This window comes from Girardinichthys multiradiatus, chromosome 24 (assembly GCF_021462225.1).
Source record: "Girardinichthys multiradiatus isolate DD_20200921_A chromosome 24, DD_fGirMul_XY1, whole genome shotgun sequence".
NCBI classification, from domain to species: Eukaryota; Metazoa; Chordata; class Actinopteri; order Cyprinodontiformes; family Goodeidae; genus Girardinichthys; species Girardinichthys multiradiatus.
The window spans coordinates 1,978,283-2,005,602 of NC_061816.1; the positions used below are offsets into that span (position 1 = coordinate 1,978,283).

Consider the following 27,320-nt stretch of genomic DNA (forward strand, 5'->3'; position numbering starts at 1 on the left):
ACTGGTAGCAAATACTGTTTTATTCTCCAATATTTACATTTCCATCATCTGCAGTTCAGCCACAGATAGTCTGGAATGATTCTTCTTTTAGGAACAGTCTCATCAGAAGTCATATTGTGAACTGATCTGGCTCATTAAAACATAGCAGATACTAACAGTGAGGAACTGAACAACCACCTGGGCAGTTAAAACAGCAGCTCCACTCACGTCATCATTTTTCATCACAAATCAGTTCCAGAAACCCTGAGCTTCACAGCCCACAGATCCTGAGGAGGCAGCCTGTTTATCTGGGACTAAAGTACAAAACTGTTCAGATCAAATGAAGAAAAACTACATTAGTGACACAAACAAGAAACATGACGGAAAAGATTGGAGATAGAAATGTTAAAACTTCTTCTGATGGTGATATTAAGAGCCAGGATCAAACATTTACTGGAAGAGATGTAAAGAACCAGTAAAGAACCAACTCCAGCAGCAGTCTTGGTATAGCACTGGAAGCACATTGGAGGAAAAACCCTAAATGAAGCTTTGACTGGAAACAGAACCAAACCTTTGGATCCTGGAATAATCCCAGCTTCCATCTTTAAAGGACTGGAAGAGGACGAAGTTTACAAGGAATCTTTTCCAAGAGTTTCAGAAAGAAACCGACTGAATGTGAAAATGTTTCTGAGTGAAAGAGACAGACATGTAGAGACTGAACTATCTGTTCAACAGTGAGAGTGTTTCTCTGACAGGAAGAGACTCTTTAGACTCAACACAGAAACACTGAGGAACCAGAACCGATCAAGAATCCAGGATAAAGAGGTTCATTGAACGTGGTGTTGAAGGTGTGGAGGTGGATCAGTGAGTCAGAGGAGATTCTGTAGAAGGACAGAATGCCAGCAGGACAGTCCACATACACTGCTACTCTGTTAGAGATGGAGGAGGAGATGGGTGTTTTCTTCCTTTTGTGCAAGACAGAGTAATCACCATCAGAACAGTTCAGACTCCAGGACCGATCATTCCATCCAAACAAACAGTCATCAGTGTCTCCTTTCCTCCTGATTCTTCTGTAACTCACTGATATAAAAACTCTTCCTCTCCATTCGACCTCCCAGTAACAGCGACCAGTCAGACCATCACTACACAGCAGCTGAGAACAGTAATTAAATCTGTCTGGATGATCAGGATATGACTGAAGCTCCTTCATCCATGTCACCTTCCTGTTGTCTTCAGACAGTTTTAGGTATCTATTCATTGTGTTTGTGTCGATTGTGAGCTGACAGGAATCTGATGGAGAGAACAAACACAATCCAGCTGCAGTTATTGATCATTTATTGACACTTTGATGATGACTCCTGAATGAGTGATGGACAGTTTGAAGATGGTTGAATGTGAGCTGCTTTGTTGTCATGAATCAAATGAAAAACACACTTACACTTCCTCAGATCTTTCAACCATCGGACTCCATCAGGCTTCCTGAAAAGAGGAGGAGGGTCAGACCATCAGTCTCTTTCAGCAGCAAACATGGACATTGTAATAGATCAGATCAGATTCCACTCCGACATTCTGCTTGAAGAACTGGATCTGGGTCATTCGGACTCTGTGACCTGCTGCATACGTTGTCTGGTCCATTGTGGGAGGAACCAGACTGATAGAGCAGAATCAACCAAGACAACATGACGCAGCCTGTACTGTCTGTCAATTGCTAACAATGATCTATGCTGTATAAAGCTGCTCATGACTGAGGAACCTTGGCTCATGTCTGGGTCAGCCAAGCTGCAGTCAGCCGGGCCTCTGGACCCAATTCATTCTTTTCATTTCATCTTTTTGAATCAGGCAGGAGGAGGACACCATCCAGTCTGGTTCTTCATCTACAGTTTGAAGAACACTCACATCATCAAGGTTTATTTAGTCCAACATCCACACTGAGACTGAAGCTGATTGATGCCTGAGGTGGAATATAGATAGATGTGTTAGTTACTGATGGAAAGGTTCTGATCCAGAAGGATGGTCAGAGCAGGTCAACTGATGGACAGATGCTCCAGATGTGCTAAATCAGAATGGGAAAGTCCTAATGTTCTCACCATCAAACCATCTGTTATTAGATATGAGACACACTCCACCACCTGGTGATGTTCCTGCCTTTGCTGTTCTGTCCACCCAGTGCAGGGTAAAACAATTGAACCATATCATGGTGAGGTCCAGAACCACTGGGGTTCTCCATGTCTCAGAGAAACAGACAAGGTTAAAATCTCTGATGTTCTGCTGGAACTTTACTCTGCACACAGATGATCCAGTTTGATGTCCAGAAACTGAGGAACCAGCAACCATCATCCACTGGGAACTGGATGATGGTGTGTTTGTTCACTGGGTCTGGTTCTGACTCCAGCAGGTTCTCCTGTCTTTGCTTTGTCACTATCTGTGTCCTCCTGCTTTGTTCTTTGAAGTGAGGTGTATTTCTGGAGGCCATCTTGAGTCTACAGACTCTCCAGGAATTGGTGAGTAGATGGTTCTATAAGGTCCAAAAGAGTCAATGTTCTGTAAGTAGTCAGAACTAAAGTGTTTGGTTAGAAAAGTGAACTTAAAGAGACGTTCCATAAAACCAGAGTCGGGTCAGAGGGACCAGGACAGCGTTTGATCTTGGTCCCACATGATTCTAAATAAGACAATGAAACAGATGATGAACTAACTGCTGTCTGTTCCAGCTGAGAAACTAACGACTCAGAAGAATTTACCAGAAAATCATCAACTTAGCATTTAAACCATTTTAATTTGTGAAACAGAGAATACTGTTCCTCATTAAAACCCAGAAGTACCAGTTTGATGAATCTTCACCTGAAAATTTCCAGTGTACAGTCTGAACCAGACGGCAACTTCTCCCCTGAATCTTGTAGGTTGTTGTTCTGCAGGTCAACTTCTCTCAGACAGCAGGACTGGGAGCTAAGAACTGATGACAGAACTTCACAAGTTCTCCCTGAGAGGTTACAGGATCTAAGTCTGAGAGACAAAATGAAACAAAAGACTTTAAATAAAACTGCACTACACCTTTAGTCCAGCAGGTGGCGTTTATTATTTTTAAAAGATTTTTAGATAATAACTTATTTTTTGCTTCAACTGATAAATGATAGAAGATGATGAGCAGCTTTAGAGTTATACAGTTAATTAAAACCTTCCATTAATCCTTAAGTTTTACTGGATCCATAAATTGGAAAAGTTTAAAACATTAGTTTACTTTTAATTTTATACCAACCAGTACCAGACCAGAGTTGTTGCTTTACAACCTCAATAGCTACTAAACACTAATTAACACACGTATGTTACTTTTATTACAATAAGACAAAGAAAAATGTCTAGTAAAAATGTGATGTACTTCAGTCCAGAAGTACAAGGAATTGATATCTTGACTGTCTAATTATAAGCCAATATTTATTTGAAGTAGAAGATGCGTAGACATTGAAGTAGATGATAGCAGGACAGAAGGGTGAAAGGGATCACAGAGCTTTTTAGAAATCTTGATCTTGTTTTTGCTCCCTGGATTTCTCTGCTCTGCTTTGCCCTCGTTGGATATCTCCCTGGCTTCTGATCTCTGGACATCGACCTTGATTCTGCCTCCTGACTGTCACCCTCTGCCTTACCCCCGGATCCGTCAGCCCAGTACTGGATCTGATCATAACGTCAGACAGAGGATTCCCGTTCACAACTTTTCTGACTCACTGTGACATCACCCTGGAGCAGGAAATCAGCATCCTCGCTATCCCACAGGTTCTGAGAAGGTTAGTGGCTTTTTCTCTGAGCTTAATGTTATTCTCAGTTCTCTGTTCAGCCACTAACCGATCTGTCTGCCATCAGAGGTTCCTGATCCTGTTGCTGGTTTTCTAACGAACGACAACTACAGATTTCAATGAACATCTTAATATTCACCTGTTGTGTCCGGCTGAAATCTCAGGTCCTTTGTTCAACCTTGTTACAGAACAAGTCATGATAAAAGTTGCAGTATTTATATTAAGGGAGGGACGGTAAACAAAAATCAGTTTGGTATGTTTTCAGTTTGCTTCAATTAAGACAAAAATGTTTTGTTTTTTTCAGTCAGCAGTAAATAAAGATCTATTTCAATTACTGAAATTTTTTTATAATGTTCTAAAACTAAAAAAGTAGAAAGTACAGAATTTACTGGACACTTAGTTGGATTTGTTTCAATGAATAAAGTAGTATAAGCGTGCATAGCCAGTGGCTGGATAGATTATACATAATCAGAACCACTTGGAAATGGGTTCAATATTTCTGAAGACTGAGCCCATATTTGAGAATAAAGAAAATTTACATCACTTTAGAGTTTAGATATTTCAACAGCCCAGATTCCCAGCTGTACCTGAATGCAGCGTGAACAGATGTTGGTGAAATTCTCAATGACAGAGATTCCTCCAACTTGCATTTTATGAGATGTACAGAGTTTGGGCTGATTGGATGCTACAGGGAGCTATTTGGACCTCAGCTGATTTTTCTCCAGAACCAGTGATGTTTACATTCAGCTTGATGTTTCAGGAGAGGAATTCAGTTCAGTGCAGAGCAGCTATGAACCTTATTGCTGTTGAAATAAGTAGACTGACAAAGTTCTAATTCAGTCCTTTTTCCACTGTAGCTGCAGGAGAAACCTTAAAGGGGACAGAACTCTGCTACAAATAGCAGAGTTTAGTTATAACTGGCAGTTCTCACTCTTTTGTTTTGGTGTCACTTTTTAAAGTTACCCTACAGAACATTGCATTGAGCACTTAGTTCTGCACATAAACATTCTGCATGTTTTCAGGTACTAGATGATATTCACAGTAATTAAGTTATTAATGCTGTTCAGACCTGAGAGTTTCCAGTTTGCAGTTTGGACTCTTCAGTCCAGAAGACAGCAGCTCCACTCCAGAATCATGCAGCTTGTTGTTACTCAGGTCCATCTCTCTCAGATTAGAGGACTGGGAGCTGAGAACTGAGGCCAGAACTTCACAGCTTCTCTCTGAGAGGTTACAGTTCTTCAATCTGAAGAGACAGAGATCAAAATAAATAAGAACAATTCTGATGGAATAAAACTAAATAAAAACATATTATAGTATTAAACAAGACAGATGAAACTGCTTCATGAAATAAGAACTCAGAAACTTTAAAGCAATGCAATGCATGTCAGAACTCTGAAACAGAACAAAATGTGATTTAGACAAATTTCTATGTTCTGTGACCCACTTAAACTTTGAATGATGTTTTAATCTGTACAGATTGAGCTGCAAACATGACCTGTTGTTGTTTTAGTGAAAATATCCTGCAGCTGTTTGCAAATAGTGGAAAACTAAATGATGTTTCCACATAACACTATTCCAGATTGGACCACATGTTCTGTTGCATATTTACTCCTCCTTCAAACAATGTGGGACGAGCAGTAAAATAAAAATCATGATGGAAATAGAAGGAAAGTTATTACTAAAGGGAAGAACATTAATAGAACAGAACAGCAACCAGAAATCTGAATATTAATTATCAGAACCAAGCAGCAATATTCTGTTATTTAAAATTCTAGTCAGACAAAAGATAATACATATTTAAAATACACCTTTTCAAGGTAAGGTAAGTTTATTTATATAGCAATTTTCAGTAACGAGACACTCAAAGCACTTTGAGTACATACAATTACATACAATTACAATACAATCACAAAGAAAATAAACACAGATATAGACACAGAAAAACAAATCAAATGACACTACAATCCTTCTAAGAAATCCAAAAATCTATGAATCCTTCCGAGAAATCTAAAAATCTCTGGTCAACATTACAATGATACGGATAACATTAATAATCCTTTGGGTTTTACTGGTAAGAGCTGATTCTACACCAATCTTTCTAAAGAGGTAATTATATCATTAAGTCTTCTATGTAGGGGAAAGCATCCTGTGCTACGAAGTCTCATCATTCCACTGAATTCTAACTAGGGAAACTGAGTCACTGGTACAAAACAGCTTTAATCCACATTTTCAGGTGCTAATAATATATTGCTTTTAGTGGTACTGAAGTTGAACTAAGTAATCTAATTAAGAGAGCTGGGTCATTGGTGTAAGAGCAGCTAAAGTCCAAGTTACTAATAATGTTTGGTTTTCGCTGGTAAAATCTATGAAAAGTAATTAAATCACACATTTAGGTAAAGTAAGATAGGAGGGAAAAAAATCATAGTACACAAAACCCTCAGCAGAGGTAAGCAACACACACATAAGTAAAGATTTAGCAAGGCTACGGTGGAATCTCGAGGGTGCGAATATATATGAGTGTGTTGGGACCCACAGCCATGGATTTCAACATTAAACTCCGGTACGGACTTTTCTGGAACTTTTCAAAATAAAGTGCATTAACCTTCTTTTTAAAGTTAAGACAAACTTTATTTAAAGGGTGATTTTAAACACAGAAGATTGCTCATAACGCGCCGTCCGCGCTTATGCATTTTAACCCTTATATTAACCGAGGTATTTTAAAGGTATGTGTTTGTTTCTGGTGCTAAGCTATCCGCTTCTTTGTTAGCTTAACTGCTAACCGGTAAGAACACATGCTTGCTACTAAAGAGTATTTAACAGAAAGGTTGTTAGTTTTCAAGCTAATGAATAATAGTCCCTAAACATTATTTACTAGATTTGATAACTAAGTAAACACCATTAAGACCCATTTCTCCTGAAAGATTTGGCTCTTTTCCAAAATACTCCCTTAATAATATGTCTTCAAATATTATTTCAATAAATAAAGGCAGCTAATTAGACACCTTTGAGAAATGGTCACCCAGAAGGTTGGTTTTATTCAGCGGATCAGTATTTAAAACATTATTTTATTAAAATAATATTTTATCTGATTTGCATTGTGAATGGTTGTTAAGTTAGTTCCAAGACTAACTTAACTTCTAGATCCTTCAAGATAATCCTTGGTTCTCAAACATAAACATTGCATGGTAATGTTGCATCACTCTTTTGATCATGATTTCCAATCATCTTTAATCAACTTGTTTATATTGTACATAGCCCATTAGTCTTCATTATTCTTTAATTCTGCTTGGTAGTTTAGTTGGATTGTTTTAGCATTGTAAAGAGTTTGTTGATTGAAATATGTTTGACTTTGAGTTGACTTATTTTTGTTAATAAATTCTTGTACTTTAAGAAATTGTGTGAATTCATTCCATAGATGTGCAGAGTTTATGCTGTTCAATAATGTCAGAGCTCGTCTCACACCTTTCTATTTTGTCCTAATACCATTGCCTTATTGGGCTGGTATTCACAGGACAACCCTTAACAGACCGGAATATTATTTGATAAAATATTAATATTCAGATTCATAATTCCAACAAGTGTGTTTGCAATAATTAAACTGTCAACACTGATAGAAGCATCATTTTCCTTGAGAAGAGAGGTGGAAGTTTTATCAATCGGCCGCATAGTCCTACCAGCACACAGTTGATAGGGGAGTGCTGGGGAAGAGCTTCGTGTTTATATAACATCCAGGAGATATTTTGTCGATAGCCAGTTAGCAGATGTTGCCAAGGCCACATTGGGATGCCAGATTTAGAAAAACAATAAATGTTGTGGTTCAGGCAGTAGTGAATTTCCAACTACCTTAAGAGTTTTACTGGTATGTCTCAATTTAATTTAATTTCCCTTTGGGATTAATAAAGTATTTTTTAATTGAATTGAATTACGAATCCAAATAGCCAAATTTCCAGTATTTTCTGCAGATCTAGAGCGTACAACTTCTCCAAGATTATATCCTTTAACCTCTGAGTCCAACCGCTGCCAGGCTGCGATTCTGTTCAAGAATCGTGTCCAGCTTACTATTCTGCTCTCTTAACATTTCAGTCTAAGTGTTGATCGCTCTACAAACTCAATCCAACATCGGAGGCAGCTTTGGAATGCTTTGAACAGCCGCCCACGTTTTGCGAATCACTTGATAAACCAGATAACCACCAACTCCAAAAAGCAGAAATTCTGTTATCAAAAGTCCAAATATGGACACATTTTCTAAGTCCTCAACAGACGTCGTAGTCAGATACACAATCTGCCACTGCTGCCAATAATCCCTTGTGTATCCAGAGAAGAACATCCCATCTGTACCAGAGCTTCTCCTTTACCCTGTCTTCCCGTTGAAAAAAAAAAAAAATTGGCCAATTACGTTGAGAGTCCAGCTGACTAAATCCATAATTTAAACGTTTGGAGGACATGCAAAGCGAGGCTCTGAGAAAAATACAGACAAAAAGCAGAAGGAGGGAGAGAAAACGTGTGTCTTCCACCGAGAGCAAGAGGTAATCCAACACTTTTTGACATTGGAATCTCTAACAAAATCATACTATAAACATAACGTATCTTGTAAAAGTAAGACAACTCTAATACACTGCTCAAAAAATAGATGGAACACTAGAATAACACATCCTAGATCTGAATGAATGAAATATTCTCATTGAATACTTTGTTCTGTACTAAGCTGTATGTGCTGACAACCAAATCACACAAAAATCATCAATGGAAATTGTTGGATGGGTGCAAAAACTTGTTATCACTCATGTAAAAACCTTGTGTTGGAAGGCACCTGCACTGTGCCTTCCTCCCTGTGTGTGTGAGATCATTGTTATCTCTGTGTGAACCAGCCTCCTTTCCGTCTCACACACACACACCCTGTCTGAACTGTCTGTTGAACTGTGTATATAAATAAAGAGATAGGGTGTCAAAACTTTGTAGTTTCACTGCAAAGTGGGCTACCCTTGTCACAAGTAACTATGACTGTATCGTTCTTACCTCTGAGTTGACTAAATAATACCTAACATTTATTGGTCCTTCGAAGCCGGATTAATTCAATAACCTTATTTCTCTTTGCTTTAACAGTGACTCTGGGATCCGTGGGGGAAGCCTGACGTCGAGCGAAGCACCGCTGCACAGCCTCCTTTAGCCGGAGTGGCTGAAAGTCCCGGTGTGTGTGAATTCACACCTGGCCAGTGGGTTATTGCCTTCCTCTGCGCGGGGTGACTCTCACAGGGTCCAAAGAGTCACCAAGAAGTCAACTCCGAGGTGAGACAGTTTTGAAATACAGTTCATAGGAAAAGTACTTAACAGTCGTTGGTAGTGCGTCGCCGGTAAGGACGCTGCATTCGAATGGTTTTATTCCACCGTGAAAGGAATAGTGACAAATTTGGTACAATTCCGCCGTGAAGGGGATTAAAGAAAACGACTGAGGATTATTCTCCTGCGAGGGAATAGAGTAAGCGCTATATAAATAAAAGAAGAAAAGTACTTAAAAGTCGTTGGTAGTGCGTCGCCGGTAAGGACGCTGCATTGGGATGGTTTTATTCCACCGTGAAAGGAATAGTGACAAATTAAGGTAGGGCCCCGCCAAGAAGGGGGCCAAATAAAACGACTAAGGGTTATTCCCCTGCGAGGGAAAAGCATAAGCGCTATAAAAGTAAAAAGAACGGAGTAAATTGAGCTCATAAAATAACACCAAGTTAACTTAGAAAAAATTACAAGGTACCTGAAACTAACTGTGTGACTGTGTTGTGTGTGTATGGAGGACTAAGCATTTTAATAGAATCATAGCAGGATTCTGCTAGTCCTGTGTTTTCTTTTGCCCAGATTAAAACTACGTACTGGTGACTTTGGAGATTCAGGTCGGATTTCATTCCAGAAAATTAACACCGCTGCGAATTAGTCGCAGTAGAAGGCCGTGTTAATGTCCTCTCCTTAAAGTCTCATGCCAGTGACCTTTTATCTGGGACATTTATACTATAATTAAACTAACATAAAACATAATGGGGAAGAAACAAAGTAAACTAATTGACTTAGAATGGGAGGTAAAGTTTATGGAGAACTATGTAAAAGGAGCAGGTATGATCTGTCATAGATGGAATAAAAAATAAAAAACATGGGTTTTTGGGCAAATTAGATACAAAGGATGTCTTAAAATTACAAGGGGATCTAAAATTAGCAATAATGAAAACTAAAAAGAGAAAAATAACAAAGAACAATGGGGGAAGAACAGAGAAAAAGCTCTGATTTAACAGAAATATGTACACGATGGCATAAAAATACGGATTTTCAGGTAACTTAATTATCACTGAAATCCTAAAACTACACGGGGATCTTAAACTGGAGATTATGCATTCAAAAGATTCAAGAGACAATAAAAAACCTTGCCAGATTATAATTTCAAAGGGGACTTTTCAGTCCCTGAGTGCACACAGTTGATAAACAGATTAAAACAAAAAGTTTAATTAAAAGAACAACAATAAGAGCAGCTTTTAACTGACATAGCCATAATACTGAGGCCTTAAGAAAAGCACAGAAAAAAAACTTTCAGCTTAACTGAAAACTAATAAAGGGGGGGCGGACTGCCACCCATCCCAGGTTAGAATACCAAGGTAGCCCCAAATTATAAAGACTAAGAGATGGTTTTAGAGGACGTGGTAAAAGAAGTTAAAAGAGGAGGTTACAATGTGGACAACATGGAAACTGTCCAACTGGACAACCCAGTGAACAATGACTAGAGAAGGGAGAACAGAATGTTGTTAAAGAAGTAATCTGAGAGTAAAAGATTTTGTAGGCAAGTATTAGTGAGAAACAGGTGCTTTAAAAATCATTCTATGGTGTTATACTACCAACAATATTATGATAAAATGCAAAAGATTCATTTTACAGGGAAATAATTCCATATTTGGCTCAGATTGTGTGCATTCTTGATTTTTCCTCTTTGAGAGAAGTTAAATTTCAGCTCTGTGAAACGACCTTGACAAAGAGATGCAGCTGCCTGAAAACAAAGATAAAACTTCTGCAAACAGCAGAAGCCTGTCTCTGCTGAAAGGTCTGAAAAAAATTGTAACTCTACCTCTGCATGTGTCAAACTCAAGGTCCGCGGGCCAAAACCGGACCTCAGAAGTTTAGTGATTCTCTAGAAGTAGAGCCTTTTAATATGGTGATTGTGTGCTTGAATGTTATTTTGTCAATCAATAAGCAGTTTTGTCTACATTCTGCCACAATCTGCCTTTTGAAAATGTTTTGAATCTTGCTCTTTATGTATAAAAAAAAAAAGAAAGAAAAGAAAAATTGGCTAAAGTCTGCAGACACAAAATGAACTTGGATTGAAGCTCTAACTATGTTTATTTAATCTGAGATCCTCTCCAAATGCAACAGTATATGTCAGTCTACATGAGATACTAACAACTTCACCTACTGGTATAATATAAAGATCTGATTGAATATGTGAAACAAACAATGATGAAAGTTTTTCAACAGGTGATGCTCATCCAGGAGGAAGACAGTGTTCCTAGGAAATGCAGCTCATTCATTAACAATCAATTTTTCTCCTATAGGTGGAAGTTTTGCTGATTAATCATAGGCTGGATCTATGAAACATTATGTGCACAGACCAAATGACCAAGGTTCTGACTGACTTATGAACCTCACTGACCTGACAATGATAACATGACACCCAACAGACAACACCTTTAAGGTGGACCCACTAAGACCACCTTATTGATTCTTGGTGAATAAAAAAAAAAAAATTGAAGCGTTCAAAACAGACCTAGTGGAAACAAAAGGGGTTATGAGGAAACAATGTGCATTTTAAGAATAATAGAAGTCAAATTATGTTCAAATCTTTGCAAATAAAAATTACTCTGACAGAGAAATAAGTAAGTAGTGTGTGAATGTGTGTGAATGGGAATGACTGATTTCATTGTAATGCATCTTTGAGGGACATTAAAAGCGCTAATAAAGGTCTGATGTTCTGATGATCTTTGCCAAATTTATATCTTAATAAGGTTTCCAGAATCTTTTTCAAAAAATCATTTAAAGATGGCAAAGGTTCTACCTCTACTGAAAATACTGATAACCATAAGAAAGTTCATAGATCTGTCTTCAATTTTTCCTAATTCTTTTACAAACAGGTTATTTAAACTTTCATGTGGCCAAATGTCTGTGTTTGACTTTCTGTTTTTGTGAAATAAATGTCTGTTTCATGTTATGTAAAAATTAGAGTCCTCAACATTACCATAATATTAGGTCAGTTCTCTATGGTAAAACATAAAGATTTTAACAGACGTTTAGACTTTTTCCAGTCAGGTTCAAAATGATTGAATTAGACTCAAACTTAACATAAGATTAAATTAACCTTAACAGGACTGGACTGAAATAGAGAAAACTTGAGTTAATTGAAACAAACTTTAGTTACTTGAACTAAATACAAAGCTGACTGAAACTGTATGTTCTATCTATAAAACTGGGTAAGATAAACTAAGATTATAAGATATAATATGCCCTTCATTTTTTGTGTTCATCAGTGAGTGAGTTTTTATTTTTTATTTTTAATAAGAACTAAACCAAGCATTATTTATAATAATAGCAACTACCAAAAATAGTGATCTCATTTTTAAATGTAATAAGGACTTACTTTATAAAATATGATAAAAAAGAATAATAAGAATTTGGAAAAACAGAGGCTTTAAACCTCTGCAGGAACAGCACTGACGCTGTCAAAAGTGGATCCTAATACAGGAATCTGGAAGCTCATTCTGGCGTGGATAGTCAAAGTCCATCCAAGGATACATTTAGATGAGGCAGAGGGACAAATACAGGGCTTAGCTGAGAGCAACATGCATCCTGCCCTAGCTGCTGTCCCACCTGAACTGTGGTCCCAATCATCAACTGATGTAGGGCTTATAAAGGGGTTCCCACCATACAAGGTTAAACTAATATCTGAAAAAATGCAATTAGTCCGTCAATACCCCTTCAAGCCAGAAGCTGAAGAAGATACTAAGCCAGTAATACAAGATATGTTGAAGTCAGGAATATTAAGAGAAGCACCTGACGCTACATGCAAGACATATCACACTGACATCACTATTATTATCACAGCCAAACATAACTCTAAAAAGATGTGCCTTTTAAATCCAAGTACTCTAATACCTACTGCAGAAGATGGAAAACCACATTCTTATAAAGCAAAAGTTGAAGAAGACACCAAACCCAGACAAGACATTTCTCAAACCCTTATACCAGATTCATGTGTTGTGTTTGTAGATGGCTCAGCATCTAAAGATGAATATGGAAAGAATAGAGTTGGTTATGCAATAACAACCATCGATAGGATAATAGAAGCTAAATCTCTACCCAATACATGCTCAGCCCAAACAGCAGAATTATATGCTGTCGTAAGAGCCTGCGAATTACATGAGGGACAAATACTTACTATATACACAGACAGCCAATACGTTTTTGGATCAGTACATCACCATGCTAAGATTTGGCAAAATAGAGGTTTTAAAACATCATCAGGGACAGAACTAACTCATTTCAACCTATTAAAGAGAAAATGTCAGATCTGCTATTTATAGACACAGACGTGCTGAAAGACGCCCAACAGTCAGCAACCAAGACAGAGATAAAGGCCTGGCTAAAGAGAGGAGCACAGAAAAAAGATGACATCTATCAGATAGAAGATAAACCAATCCTCCCAAAAAAGTTATACAACACAGCGGCTACAGTGACACATTGGGAAGACCCACGTGTCAAGGGGGGAATATGTCACATCTGGTAAAGCATTAATGCTACACTATAAATATTTCTGACTATGCAAATCATTTTTGCAGATCATGCATAATTTGTTGCAAACACGGGGGAGGAGATATTGCCTAGTTGTAATGGATGAACCTAGTGACACATTTCTTCCCCACATATGGTATCCCACAGATTATAAGGTCAGATAATGGAACTCATTTTGTAAATAAATTAATAGAACTAAGTTCTAATGCATTAGGGTTTCAGTTAAAGATTAAGGAAAACAATGGAAGAAACAGGGAGGCCATGGCCCGAATGCCTATCCCTGGTTAATTATGGATGAGAATAACTCCAAATCAAACTGGTCTTGCTCCATTTGCCACCTACTGTACATCATTGTATAACTCCACCCACTATATTCTGAGTCTGAGATCACGTGACACCAAGTTGCTGATGTGAATTTGTATTCTCAAAGAAGTAGTGCATGGCAGACCGTTTTCTCTGCCCTCTGACATGAATGAAATAGAGAAAGCACAACAGGAACCTTCATTGGCTGAGTGGATGAATAAAATGTTGCGGACAAAGGAGGAACAAATGTCCAGTGGTCTGCCGATAATCTCTGCTCCTATCCCACAGAATGAGGCCTGGAGACATGGTCCTGATTAAGACACTCCACCGGAAGGATTGGAGCACTCCTTGGTGGAAAGGGCCGTTTCAAATACTCCTGACAACGCCCACAGTTCTGAAAATAGCGGAGAGGCCTTCCTGGATCCATAAAAGCCGCTGTAGGCCAGTTTTGCCATTGCAGGAGCCAAGCCAACCGACGGGGTGGCAGAGGAAGTCCGGGTTCAAAGATGGCCCAGCATCTCAAACCGGTGAAGAAAACAGCTGATCTGCGCCCAATTATAAAATGGCTCTCTGTAACATGTGGACAGGACTGATAAGCCTGAGCTTAATTCTGGTAGCAGGACTCTTTCTCTATCTAAAGCAGGATCCACAGGAGGTGATACCGAACCAGAAGAGATGGACATCAGACGGGACCCATCTCAGAACACTGACGGAAGAACATGACGCACATCCATTCCTACAGAGTTTCTGGTATTGTTCATGGTGGCATATGCAACACTGAACTAGGTAGAAATGCACGAAAATGAAGGGGACGATTATGATGACATGTAAATAAATCACATCAAAAGCCTGAGTGAACTCATACATTGTATTTCATAAAATGACCTTACAGCAGAAAATCGAAAGAAGTTGTTGCTTAAGTGAAATGAGAAAAAGTACAATGATGACATAAACAGGGCAGATTTTTAAATTCTTTTATTTTTATGATTTCAAGTATTATTCTTTTATTTTTATGATTTCAAGTATTATTCTTTTATTTTTATGATTTCAAGTATTATTCTTTTATTTTTATGATTTCAAGTATCATTCTTTTATTTTTATGATTTCAAGTATTATTCTTTTATTTTTATGATTTCAAGTATTATTCTTATTCTTTTATTTTTATGATTTCAAGTATTATTCTTTTATTTTTATGATTTCAAGTATTATTCTTATTCTTTTATTTTTATGATTTCAAGTATTATTCTTTTATTTTTATGATTTCAAGTATTATTCTTTTATTTTTATGATTTCAAGTATTATTCTTTTATTTTTATGATTTCAAGTATCATTATTTTATTTTTATGATTTCAAGTATTAATCAACATTTAACTTTTAATGGTCGCCGAGGGCGGCGGGGCCGTATGAGTATTTCCCACAAAATATAATCTGTTTACCGTCCGTGGGTTTTCGCTCATACAAAGTATTTTTCTTACTCGTTTTTATATTAAATGTTTTTACTTGTGATAAAAGGAGGGACTGTTGGATGGGTGCAAAAACTTGTTATCACTCATGTAAAAACCTTGTGTTGGAAGGCACCTGCACTGTGCCTTCCTCCCTGTGTGTGTGAGATCATTGTTATCTCTGTGTGAACCAGCCTCCTTTCCGTCTCACACACACACACCCTGTCTGAACTGTCTGTTGAACTGTGTATATAAATAAAGAGATAGGGTGTCAAAACTTTGTAGTTTCACTGCAAAGTGGGCTACCCTTGTCACAAGTAACTATGACTGTATCGTTCTTACCTCTGAGTTGACTAAATAATACCTAACAGAAATCAAATTTATTAACCAATGAAGGCCTGGATTTGGAGTCACACAAAATTAAAGTGAAAAAAACACATTACAGGCTGATCCAACTTTGATGTAATGTCCTTAAAACAAGTCAAAATGAGGCTCAGTATTAGTGTGTGGCCTCCACGTGCCTGTATGACCTCCCTAGAACGCCTGATCATGCTCCTGATGAGACGGTGGATGGTCTCCTGAAGGATCTTCTCTCAGACCCTTGACTAAAGCGTCCACCAACTCCTGGAAAGTCTGTGGTGCAATGTGACGTTGGTGGATGGAGCAAGACATGATGTCCCAGATGTGCTCAATCGGATTCAGGTCTGGGGAACAGGCGGGCCAGTCCATAGCTTCAATGTCTTCATCTTGCAGGAACTGCTGACACACTCCAGCCACATGAGGTCTAGCATTGTCCTGCATTAGGAGGAACCCAGGGCCAACCGCACCAGCATATGGTCTCACAAGGGGTGTGAGGATCTCATCTCGGTACCTAATGGCAGTCAGGCTACCTCTGGCGAGCACATGGAGGGCCATGCAGCCCTCCAAAGAAATGCCACCCCACACCATTACTGACCCACTGCCAAACCAGTCATGCTGAAGGATGTTGCAGGCAGCAGATCGCTCTCTACGGTGTCTCCAGACTCTGTCACGTCTGTCACATGTGCTTAGCATGAACCTGCTTTCATCTATGAAGAGCACAGGGCGCCAGTGGCGAGTTTTCCAATCCTGGTGTTCTCTGGCAAATGCCAACCATCCTGCATGGTGTTGGGCTGTGAGCACAACCCCCATTTGTCAATGTCGGGCCCTCATACCATCCTCATGGAGACGGTTTCTAATCGTTTGTTTAGACACTTGCACATTTGTGGCCTGCTGGAGGTCATTTTGCAGGGCTCTGGCAGGGCTCCTCCTGTTCCTCCTTGCACAAAGGCGGAGGTAGCGGTCCTCCTGCTGGGTTGTTGCCCTCCTACGGCCTCCTCCACATCTCCTGGTGTACTGGCCTGTCTCCTGGTAGTGCCTCCAGGCTCTGGACACCACGCTGACAGACACCCCCTGTTGTCTATTCCATTTGCACAACGGCATATGAAATTGATTGTCAATCAGTGTTGCTTCCTAAGTGGACAGTTTGATTTCACAGAATTTGATTTACTTGAAATTATATTGTGGTGTTTAAGTGTTCCCTTTATATTTTTCAGAATCAGAATCAGCTTTATTGCCAAGTTCGTACATACAAACAAGGAATTTGACTCCGGTACACTTTGCTCTTTTGTTTTTTTCTTGCATTACAGAATATACATATTTACAATGTACACATATATAATAAAAAGGTGCATTTGCAACATCTGTATGCTGTTGTTTTGTACTCTATTGAATGTTCAACAGAGAAACAGCCTGGGGGAAGAAACTGTCTCTGTGGCGGCTGGTTTTAGTGAACAGTGCTCTGTAGCGACAGCCTAAAGGTGAAGCTCTGAACAGTTTATGTGCAGGGTGTGTGGGGTCTGCAGAGATTTTAGCAGCTCTTTTCCTGACCCTAGACCTGTATAAGTCCTGGATGGAGGGAAGGTCAGCCCTGATTATTCTCTCTGCAGTTCTGATTATTCGTTGCAGTCTGGACCTGTCCTGTTTTGTGGATGAGCCAAACCACACTGAGATGGATGAAGACAGGACAGACTGAAGGATGGCAATGTAGAAGATGACCAACAGCTCCTGTGGAAGGTTGAACTTCTTGAGTTGCCTCAGGAAGTACAGTCTCTGCTGGGCCTTCTTTCGAACAGTGTCTATGTGTGAAGACGATCTCAGGTCCTCAGAGATGGTGGTTCCTAAGAACCTGAAGTGGTCCACGGCCGATACAGTGTTGTTGAGGATGGTGAGGAGGGGTGTATGGGGGTGGTGTTCTCCGAAAGTCCACCACCATTTCCACAGTCTTGAGTGGGTTCAGTTCAAGGTAGTTCTGACCGCACCAGTGTACCAGCTGATCCACCTGCTGTCTGTATGTAGACTCATCACCGTCCTGGATCAGTCCAATGACAGTGGTGTCATCTGCAAACTTAAGGAGTTTCACGGATGGGTCCGATGAGGTGCAGTCATTTGTGTACAGGGAGAAGAGGAGTGGGGATAGAACACACCCCTGGGGGGCACCAGTACTTACTGAACTGGATCGGGAGAAGATGCTCCCCAGTTTCACCAGCTGCTGTTGGTCCATCAGGAAGCTGTTGATCCACTGACAGGTGGAGGCTGGGACGTTGAGCTGGGTGAGCTTCTGGTGGAGGATGTCTGGTATGATGGTGTTGAAGGCCGAGCTGAAGTCTACAAACAGGATACTGGCGTACGTCCCTGGGTGGTCGAGGTGTTGCAGGATGAAGTGTAGACCTAAGTTAACAGCATCATCTGCCGACCTGTTTGCTCGGTAAGCAAATTGCAGGGAGTCCAGCAGGGGGCCTGTGATGTCTTTCAGGTGCTTCAACACCAGCCGCTCAAAGGATTTCATGACCACAGATGTCAGGGCTACAGGCCTGCAGTCATTTTAATCCTAGGATGGTGGGTTTCTTGGGAACCGGGATGATGGTGGATCGTTTGAGGCAGGAGGGGACCTCACATTTCTCTAGTGATTTGTTGAAGATCCTTGTGAAGATCGGAGCGAGTTGATTTGCACAGGCTTTCAGGCATGATGGGGAGACGTTATCAGGTCCTCCAGCTTTCTTTGTTTTCAGGCGCTGAAAGAGCCTATTTACATCTTCCTCGGAGATCTTTCGTGCAGGCAGAGGATCTGAAGTTAGGGGGTTGGTAGCTTTGTGGGAAGAACTTGTTCCTGAATGGGATGTGGAGGGGATGATATGAGGTGTGAATGGCTTCTTGTCATGTCTGCAGTAGAAGCCATTCAGACGGTTGGCCAGGAGACGACTCTGTTCAGGATGCGCAAAGGCGAACAGTGTAGTTGTCTTAGAGGTGTGTTTCCGGTCATTATAATGTTGACTTATTGACCTGCGGCCCAGTTTCCAAAGAGAGGGGATAATGTTCTGCTTCATTGTGTCACAGAACATATTGGCATTCATGGTTCCCTCAATGAACTGTAGCTAACCACAGCTAGCAGCTCTCCTGCAGCTTCAAACCCTGACCCTCTCACTATCAAGCATGACAATAGACAAGACACACTTAGCTTTTACTCCAAACGCTTGATACAATTTGAACCAAATAAGTTCATCTTCAGCAAACTGTTTGGGGCTTTTCTACTGCATCATCTTTAGAAGCGGCTTCCATCTAGGATAAGAGCCATGCAGACCAATTTGATGCAGTGTGCAGCATATAGTCTGGCCACTGACAGGCTGACCTCCACCCCTTCAACGTCTGCAGCAATGCTGGCAGCACTCATACATCTATTTTCAAAAGACAACCTCTGGATATGATGCTGAGCAGGTTTACCCAACTTCTTTGGTGGATCATGGTGAGGCCTGTTCTGAGTGGAACCTGTCCTGGTAAACTGATGTATGGTCTTAGTCACCGTGCTGCAGCTCAGTTTCAGGGTGTTGGCAACCTTCTTATAGCAGAGACCATCTACATGTAGAGCAACAACTCTTTATTCAGATCCTCAGAGAGTTATTTGCCATGAGGAGCCATGTTGAACCTCCAGTGACCAGTATGAGAGAGATAACACCAAATTTAACACACCTCCTCGCACTTCACACCTGAGACCTTAAAAAACTAATGACACAAGGATAATTGGGCAAAATTTGGACATTTCCACTTAGGGGTGTACTCAATTTGTTGCCAGCATTTTAGACAGTATTGACTTTGTGTTGAGATATTTTGAGGGGGCAGAACATTTACACTGTTGTACAAGCTGAACACTGACTTCTTTACATCAATTTAAAGTATCATATGTTCGGTGTTGTCACATGAAAAGATGTAATAAAATATAAACAAATATGTGAGGGGTGTACTAACATTTATGAGATAGTTTAACTGTCCAGACCTGAGAGTTTCCAGTTTGCAATTTGGACTCTTCAGTCCAGAAGACAGCAGCTCCACTCCAGAATCCTGCAGCTTGTTGTTACTCAGGTCCATCTCTCTCAGATTAGAGGACTGGGAGCTGAGAACTGAGGCCAGAACTTCACAGCTTCTCTCTGAGAGGTTACAGTTCTTCAATCTGAAGAGACAGAGATCAAAATGAATAAGAACAATTCTGATGGAATAAAACTAAATAAAAACATATTATAGTATTAAACAAGACAGATGAAACTGCTTCATAAAATAAGAATCGGAAACTCTAAAGCAATGCAATTCATGTCAGAACCCTGAAACAGAACAAAATGTGATTTAGACAAATTTCTATGTTCTGTGACCCACTTAAACTTTGAATGATGTTTTAATCTGTACAGATTGAGCTGCAAACATGACCTGTTGTTGTTTTAGTGAAAATATCCTGCAGCTGTTTGCAAATAGTGGAAAACTAAATGATGTTTCCACATAACACTATTCCAGATTGGACCACATGTTCTGATCCATATTTACTCCTCCTTCAAACACTGTGGGACGAGCAGTAAAATAAAAATCATGATGGAAATAGAAGGAAAGTTATTACTAAAGAGAAGAACATTAAGAGAACAGAACAGCAACCAGAAATCTGATTATTAATTATCAGAACCAAATATTCTGTTATTTTAAATTCTAGTCACTATTTTCAGGACACATGTTGCCTCTGGAGCAGGAAGTTGCAGGTGCTGTGACCTTTAACCCCAGCAGTTCTATGATAATATCAGCCTGTTCAACACCTGAGGGACTTTTGGACCCAAACTGGACCATTTCAGATTATTTTAGTTTTTTAATCTTAGTTTAAAGGCTGATTATATAAAGCACTGGAAGATAATGACAATGTTATGTTTTTCCCTTTGAAATAAATCAGAGAATCTCATGAGAAAACATAGAAAAAGTAAAATAAATACATTGAATAAATAAATACATTTGAAACAGTGTTTGGATTTGTGAATGTATGTTAAAAGTTACAAAGAAATAACTAAATTTAACCACTTTTATTCCACTTTTATGAGAGGAACCACTTTGGTACCAGATTCTAAATGTCAGTCGGGTCTTGTGGAATAAAAATGTTAAATAGTTTCTAAAACATCTTGACAAGTTTTTATTTTTATTAAACACATTTTGAGAGATAGTCAAACATTAACTTTTATGCTTTCTAATAAATCCTTAGTTGTTGAGCAGAACATCCAGGATAATAGTCACTTTTTCCTGGTTTTAGCTCCTGGTGTCAAAACCCAAATTCTGTCAGAACTTACAGAACTTTGTTTGAAGGTTTGACCACTGGCAGCAGCCTGAGAAGAGCCTCCTCTGAAGCAGAGTATTTCTCCAGGTCAAACACATCCAGATCTTCTCCTGATGACAGTAAGATGAAGACCAGAGCTGACCACTGAGCAGGAGACAGTTTATCTGTGGAGAGACTTCCTGAACTCAGAGACTGTTGGATCTTCTGGAGCAGAGAACGATCATTCAGTTCATTCAGACAGTGGAACAGGTTGATGCTTTTCTCTGCAGACAGGTTCTCATTGATCTTCTCCTTGATGTACTGAACTGTTCCCTCATTGGTCTCTGAGCTACTTCCTGTCTTTGTCAGCAGACCTTGCAGGAGAGTCTGATTGGTCTCCTCTGAAAGACCCAGGAGGAAGCGGAGGAACAAGTCCAGGTGTCCATTTGGACTCTGTAAGGCCTCGTCCACAGCTCTCTGATGGAGATATTTTAGTTTTGGTTTCTTGGAGAATTTAGACCAACCAAAAATGTTTTTTTGGTCTTCCATCAAATTAACTCCATCCTTGATGAAGGTCAGATGGACATGAAGAGCAGCCAGAAACTCTTGAACACTCAGATGGACGAAGCAGAACACCTTGTCCTGGTCCAGCCCTCTCTCCTCTCTAAAGATCTGTGTGAACACTCCTGAGTACACTGAGGCTGCTCTGATATCGATGCCACACTCTGTCAGGTCTGATTCATAGAAGATCAGGTTTCCTTTCTGCAGCTGATCAAAAGCCAGTTTTCCCAGAGACTCAATCATCTTCCTGCTCTCTGGACTCCAGTGTGGATCTGTCTCAGATCCTCCATCATACTTGACCTTCTTCACTTTGGTGTGAACCACCAGGAAGTGGATGAACATCTCAGTCAGGGTGTTGGGCAACTCTCCTCCCTCTCTGGTCTCCATCACATCCTCCAGAACCGTAGCAGTGATCCAGCAGAAGACTGGGATGTGACACATGATGTGGAGGCTTCTTGATGTCTTCATGTGGGAGATGATCCTGCTGGCCTGCTCCTCATCTCTGAATCTCTTCCAGCAGTACTCCTCCTTCTGTGGGTCAGTGAACCCCCTGATCTCTGTCACCATGCCAACACACTCAGGAGGGATCTGATTGGCTGCTGCAGGTCGTGTAGTTATCCAGAGGAGAGCAGAGGGAAGCAGTTTCCCCCTGATGAGGTTTGTCAGCAGAACATCCACTGAGGTGGACTCTGTAACATCAGTCAGGATCTCCTTGTTGTGGAAGTCCAGAGGAAGTCGACTCTCATCCAGACCATCAAAGATGAACAGAACCTGGAAGTGTTCAAAGCTGCAGATTTCTTTGGTTTCAGTAAAGAAGTGATGAACAAGGTCCACCAAGCTGAACTTTTTCTCTTTCAGCACATTCAGCTCTCTGAAGGTGAATGGAAATATGAACTGGATGTTCTGGTGGGCTTTGTCTTCAGCCCAGTCCAGAGTGAACTTCTGGGTTAAGACTGTTTTCCCAATGCCAGCCACTCCCTTTGTCATCACTGTTCTGATTGGTTGATCTCTTCCAGGTGGGACTTTAAAGATGTCTTCTTGTCTGATGGTTGTTTCTGGTCTGTGTGGTTTCCTGGATGCTGTTTCAATCTGTCTGACCTCATGTTCATCATTGACCTCTCCAGTCCCTCCCTCTGTGATGTAGAGCTCTGTGTAGATCTGGTTCAGAAGGGTTGGACTTCCTGCTTTAGCGATCCCCTCAAACACACACTGGAACCTCTTCTTCACACCAGATTTAAGTTTATGTTTGCAAACTGAGGAAAAAAGTCCTGAAGGAAGACAAAATATTATTAGCAATGAAACAAATTCCTCTAAATAGAGAATTTAAATATCTGTTTTTCTGCTCTTGAGAATGAAATAAATTCAGCATTTATCCTGCAGGTTAAATCTGTAGAGAAATCCTCTTACTGCTCTGCAGACGTTCAGCCAGCTCCTCCTGCTTCATCTTCTTCAGGAAGTTCAGTGTGATCTTCACAAAAGCCTCTCTGTTGCTCCTCCTCTTCTCTTTATCCTCACCTTCCAACACCTCCTCATCCCCCCACTGACTCTCTAACCCTTCTGGGTAATCTGGACTCAGAACCTTCTGGATCTTCTTCAGCTCGTTCTTCACAAAAGTAACAATGTTGTCCTCCAGCAGCTGGAACAGAACAATTTATGAAGGACACATCAGACTGAGATCATGGAGCCAAACATCAGGTCCATGTTGGACAGACTGACAGTCCTCTGGTCTACAAAGTGCAGCATGGAGATGACTGTGAACAGAACCGATGGAGAAGTAGTTGTTGTACATGTACAGACCATAAATATGGAGTCCAGCCGTGTTTGATGCTGCTGGGCAGACGGACCACTGGGAACCTCTGAGTTCTGCTGGTCCACTCTGTGGAGGAACCAGGAAACATTTATGTATTTTAATTATTATAATTATGATACTAATTCAAATGGATATAATAGGTTTAACAATACATACAATAGTTTAACTGAAAATATCAAATATAAAGAGAAGATAATAATAAAACATTAAAACAGGAACAGCCATTTAGTGATTTTTCTAATGTCCTTATAATGTGTTTAAAATCCTTCAATTACATGATTCATTTCTATAAAAGAAACCTCGGTTTTAATTTCAGGTTTTAGATTCAAGCAAAAATAAATTAATTTAAAAGAAAACTGGACCTTAGTCAGTAAAGTTCAGGTATTTCTACAGGTGAATTATTTTGTTTTTGCTCCATATCTTCACCACCAGTAAAAATCTTGTCTTAAACATTTGTGCATTTCTATTTATTTAAAGTCTCACACTTAAACCTACGAGTTAAATATGATCAGATAAAAAGGGTTGGTTGTTAATTTGGTCATTTATCTTGTATTATCTGCCCTCCTTTAGTTCTTCACTTTAAAAGTCGTCTGATTCAACATATGAATTAAAACTGAGGGAGAAAAACATCAGAAGCACAAATTCAGGAACAAAACAATCCACTAGAGTCTGAACTGGGAACACACTTATTTTGTCATTGATTATTTCTTTGAAATGGTGAACCTGAATTATGTCTTCAGCTGGAATCAGCCTGACCCCTGCTGGACCAACAGGTGAACTACAGACACTTAGAAACACCTCCAACAATGTTTACCCTGAACTCACTGGAGACTGAATTTGTGGAAAAGCTTCCAGCAAAAACAAACAGTTTCATAAATAGGAATAAAAATGTGGAAAAATGTGGAATCAAAACATTTCAAACTGAATCAGTTCAGTTTCATACATTTAAAACATTTAGACAGAGCTCACCTCTTTGCTGCTGAAGGTTGATCTGATTTAAAATCAATACCAAGAAACTTTGACCTGTCGCTCTTGAAGGACACACAGCTGGGTTCTGGTTCTGGTTTGAGGTTCTGTTGGATCCTGAAGGAAAAACACTGAATTCAAACTTAGTCTAATAATGTATTTAAAGTTAAACCCTGAAGCTCAGAACTCTAAAGTGTCTCACAGTGGCTCTTGTTTGAAGAGGATCCAAATATTCCTGGTTTCACTGTAAACCGTATATTAATGATGGATTAATAATTAGCTCTGATGATCATTAATAAGGGATGATGTTTTGGTTTGGTAGCAGGAACTGAACAATAATCAGAAAGTTTTTCTGTAGAACAGTGTTTGATGTGCTCTGATCTTCTATCCTGACAAACTTTCTTCCTTTGGATCAGAGTCAGAACTGCTGATGGAGAAACAAGTTCATTTATCTTCTTGTCGTTTGTTTTACTTGTTCTAGTCTTAAACTGATGATGGAACCCCTTTAGAGCAGCAGCTTTATTCTCAGCTCATCATTTCTGAGCTTCTGGAAAGCTTTTTATGGTCATACAGGCCATGGTGGTGCATTCAAGGACCTTTCATAAATCAAGTAATCCACACTAAATGTCCTCTAAAACATTGATCTTGTTCTCATCATCAGACTTCATCACAGCAGCACGTAGATGATCTTGTATTGTTGATAACATTTAGTGGCTGCTGAAGGAGACTGTGGAGCAGTTTGCTGATAATAAGACTGATGATCATTTTGAATGAACACAAATGTACTTTAGAAGCTGTTGATTTCACTGATGTTTGCAGATAACAGTGAGAGATCATGTTTTCCATCAGATTTAGTTTGGATTATTTAGTTGACATCTAATCCTTGAATCAGCATCATGACTTGCCTACATGTGCAGTCACCTTAAGCTCTGCAGAAGCACCAACTCTGATGAACTAATGTGACACAAGGTGATACAGAATGATTCAACTGGATGGAAGAACAACTGATTTTAGCTCCAATATCATCTAACAAGATCATTTCATATCATCACAATAATACAATGGTTTGATTATTTCCATGATTTAGCATCCATCACACACTGCTTCACATGTGAACACAGACATGTGTGAGAAAGAGTTGTTTTCTCATTAATATGTTGGAATGAAGTTAGTTTCAACTAATTAGTTTGAACATTTAGAAACAGCTCACCTGTTTGCAGCTGAACGTTGATCTGATTTAAAATCAATAAAATCTTCCTTTGACCAGTTGCTCTTTAAGGACACACAGCTGGGTCCAGGTCCAGGTTCTGGTTCTGATCGTTTCCTGTGAATAAAGATGGTTTGGTGATGTGAGAGCTGAGCTCTGACATGGAGAAGAGTCCTGGACAGTTAGAGATGGTGATCTGACCTCTGAACTTTGCTCTGGTCCTCATGTTCTCCACACAGAGTGGTTTTAGAGGGAGGGACTCTGTCCTCTCTGTCCTCACACTGATCCATGCTGCTCAGTTCACATCAGCTCACACACATGGAGCTGCAGCCAAGAACACACATGATGAAGATACATTTTCATTCACTGACACACACCTGTAGCTACAAATGAACAGTCTAGGTAGTTGTTGTTCCTCTATTCCAGAAACAAAGATTGTGACACTAAACCATATTTAACATTAATAATAGAAAGAACAGATTGTTGGATGTTTGTTAGAGATGAAAAGATTGTTTCAATGAATGAAATTATTGCAGTTTGACTGTAAAGTGAAGGAGCTGCAGACTGAAACACTGCATGATGTGAAGATATTGATCAGTCAAACTTCTTCTGCTGCAGCTCCACAAAATGAAGCAGAACAAACTCTGAACATCTGGACCTGCTGGATTTCTCAGTCATCAAACTATACAGATGGATTATATGTTCCATTAAAGCTTCACACCATTTAATAACATGAAACATTTTAAGCAAGACCGACAACAGAAGAAGACTTGAACAAAACAGACTCTGAGGCAGCAGAGCAGCTTCCTGGAACCAGTCAGAACTTCACCTGAGATGGAGGCAGGTAAGAGGAGGGACAGTCACCATGACAACAGTCCAACTGCTTTCAGTTTGGACATTCAGGGAGGGGTTCTGGCTTTATTTATTACAACTAACCAACATAAAGACAGATGATCCCATCCAGCAGGAGAAGAAATTTAACAACTAACTTCCCCTTCATGAAAAAATAGACTTACGGTTGTAGAAGATTTTGGTTAGGAATTATAAGTTAAGATTTTTAATCATAATATTTTAATAAATATTCATAATCCAATCAAAATAATTGCTAAACAGCAACACACAGATTCACTTTAACTAGAATCTTCAGACCATCACAATCAGTTTAACATATAAATTAATTTAACAAGACTCTAGAAAAGCAATTCCAAACATCGACACATAAATCTCAACTGATGAATAAATCAACAACAACAAGACAACACTGACGAAGAGTCTGAAACTAAATGATATTTAACATGTGAAAACTGAAAGATCAGCTTAGAGTTTGAGACTTTCTGGCAACAGAAAGAAAACAAGCTGTTGAAGAAATGAAGTGATTCCAGTTTGACTGGAAAGTTTGACTGAAGGAGCTGCAGGATCCCAGACTGTAGATCCTGATCAGTTAGATTTTAATCGTGGAGATTATAGTTTGTTTCTCATAACAAATAAAATCAATTTTGTTTAATGAAGAAAATATTTAAACATCAGCTGTTCATCATGTTGACTGATTTCAGATATTTAATAATCCTGTAAATGTTCCTTTAAACATAAAACTGCTGAAACTTTGAGCTGAAATAAGAAGTTTTCCAAACATAAAAGAGTTAAAAATGATTAAAGTCAAAGTTTAACTATGAATAAAAATGAACTTACAGTTTGTTAGAACTTCAGAAAGTGTTGAAGACACTTGATGTGTGAACTTGGACTGAGATACAGGTGAGCTGCTTCCTGGAATGAGTCAGAGCTTCACCTGAGATGGAGGCGGAGCCTAAAGAGACTGGTAGGAGGA

The 27,320-nt window shown here is 39.5% G+C and overlaps 4 protein-coding genes across 8 annotated transcripts in view; 2 read left to right on the plus strand and 2 right to left on the minus strand.

The window, feature by feature from the left end:
- On the minus strand, positions 1-27,299 carry LOC124861407 (NLR family CARD domain-containing protein 3-like). Its single transcript, XM_047355144.1, has 12 exons — positions 27,185-27,299; positions 25,697-25,819; positions 25,499-25,612; positions 24,292-24,405; positions 23,310-23,388; positions 22,920-23,148; positions 20,986-22,780; positions 19,668-19,841; positions 4,834-5,007; positions 2,818-2,979; positions 1,418-1,458; positions 1-1,269 (listed from the first exon to the last, which is right to left on the minus strand). The coding sequence occupies exons 2-12, from the start codon at positions 25,783-25,785 to the stop codon at positions 752-754; spliced, it is 3,489 nt and encodes a 1,162-aa protein (XP_047211100.1). The 5' UTR covers positions 25,786-25,819; positions 27,185-27,299; the 3' UTR covers positions 1-751.
- The window catches only part of LOC124861391 (NACHT, LRR and PYD domains-containing protein 3-like), a 923,911-nt gene that overhangs the window by 601,490 nt on the left and 295,101 nt on the right, over positions 1-27,320 (plus strand). The gene's annotated exons all lie outside the window — the stretch shown is intronic.
- LOC124861426 (gastrula zinc finger protein XlCGF57.1-like) overlaps positions 1-27,320 on the minus strand; it is a 1,067,819-nt gene that overhangs the window by 209,679 nt on the left and 830,820 nt on the right. The window lies entirely within an intron of this gene.
- Positions 1-27,320, plus strand: part of LOC124861475 — a 337,361-nt gene that overhangs the window by 186,260 nt on the left and 123,781 nt on the right. The gene's annotated exons all lie outside the window — the stretch shown is intronic.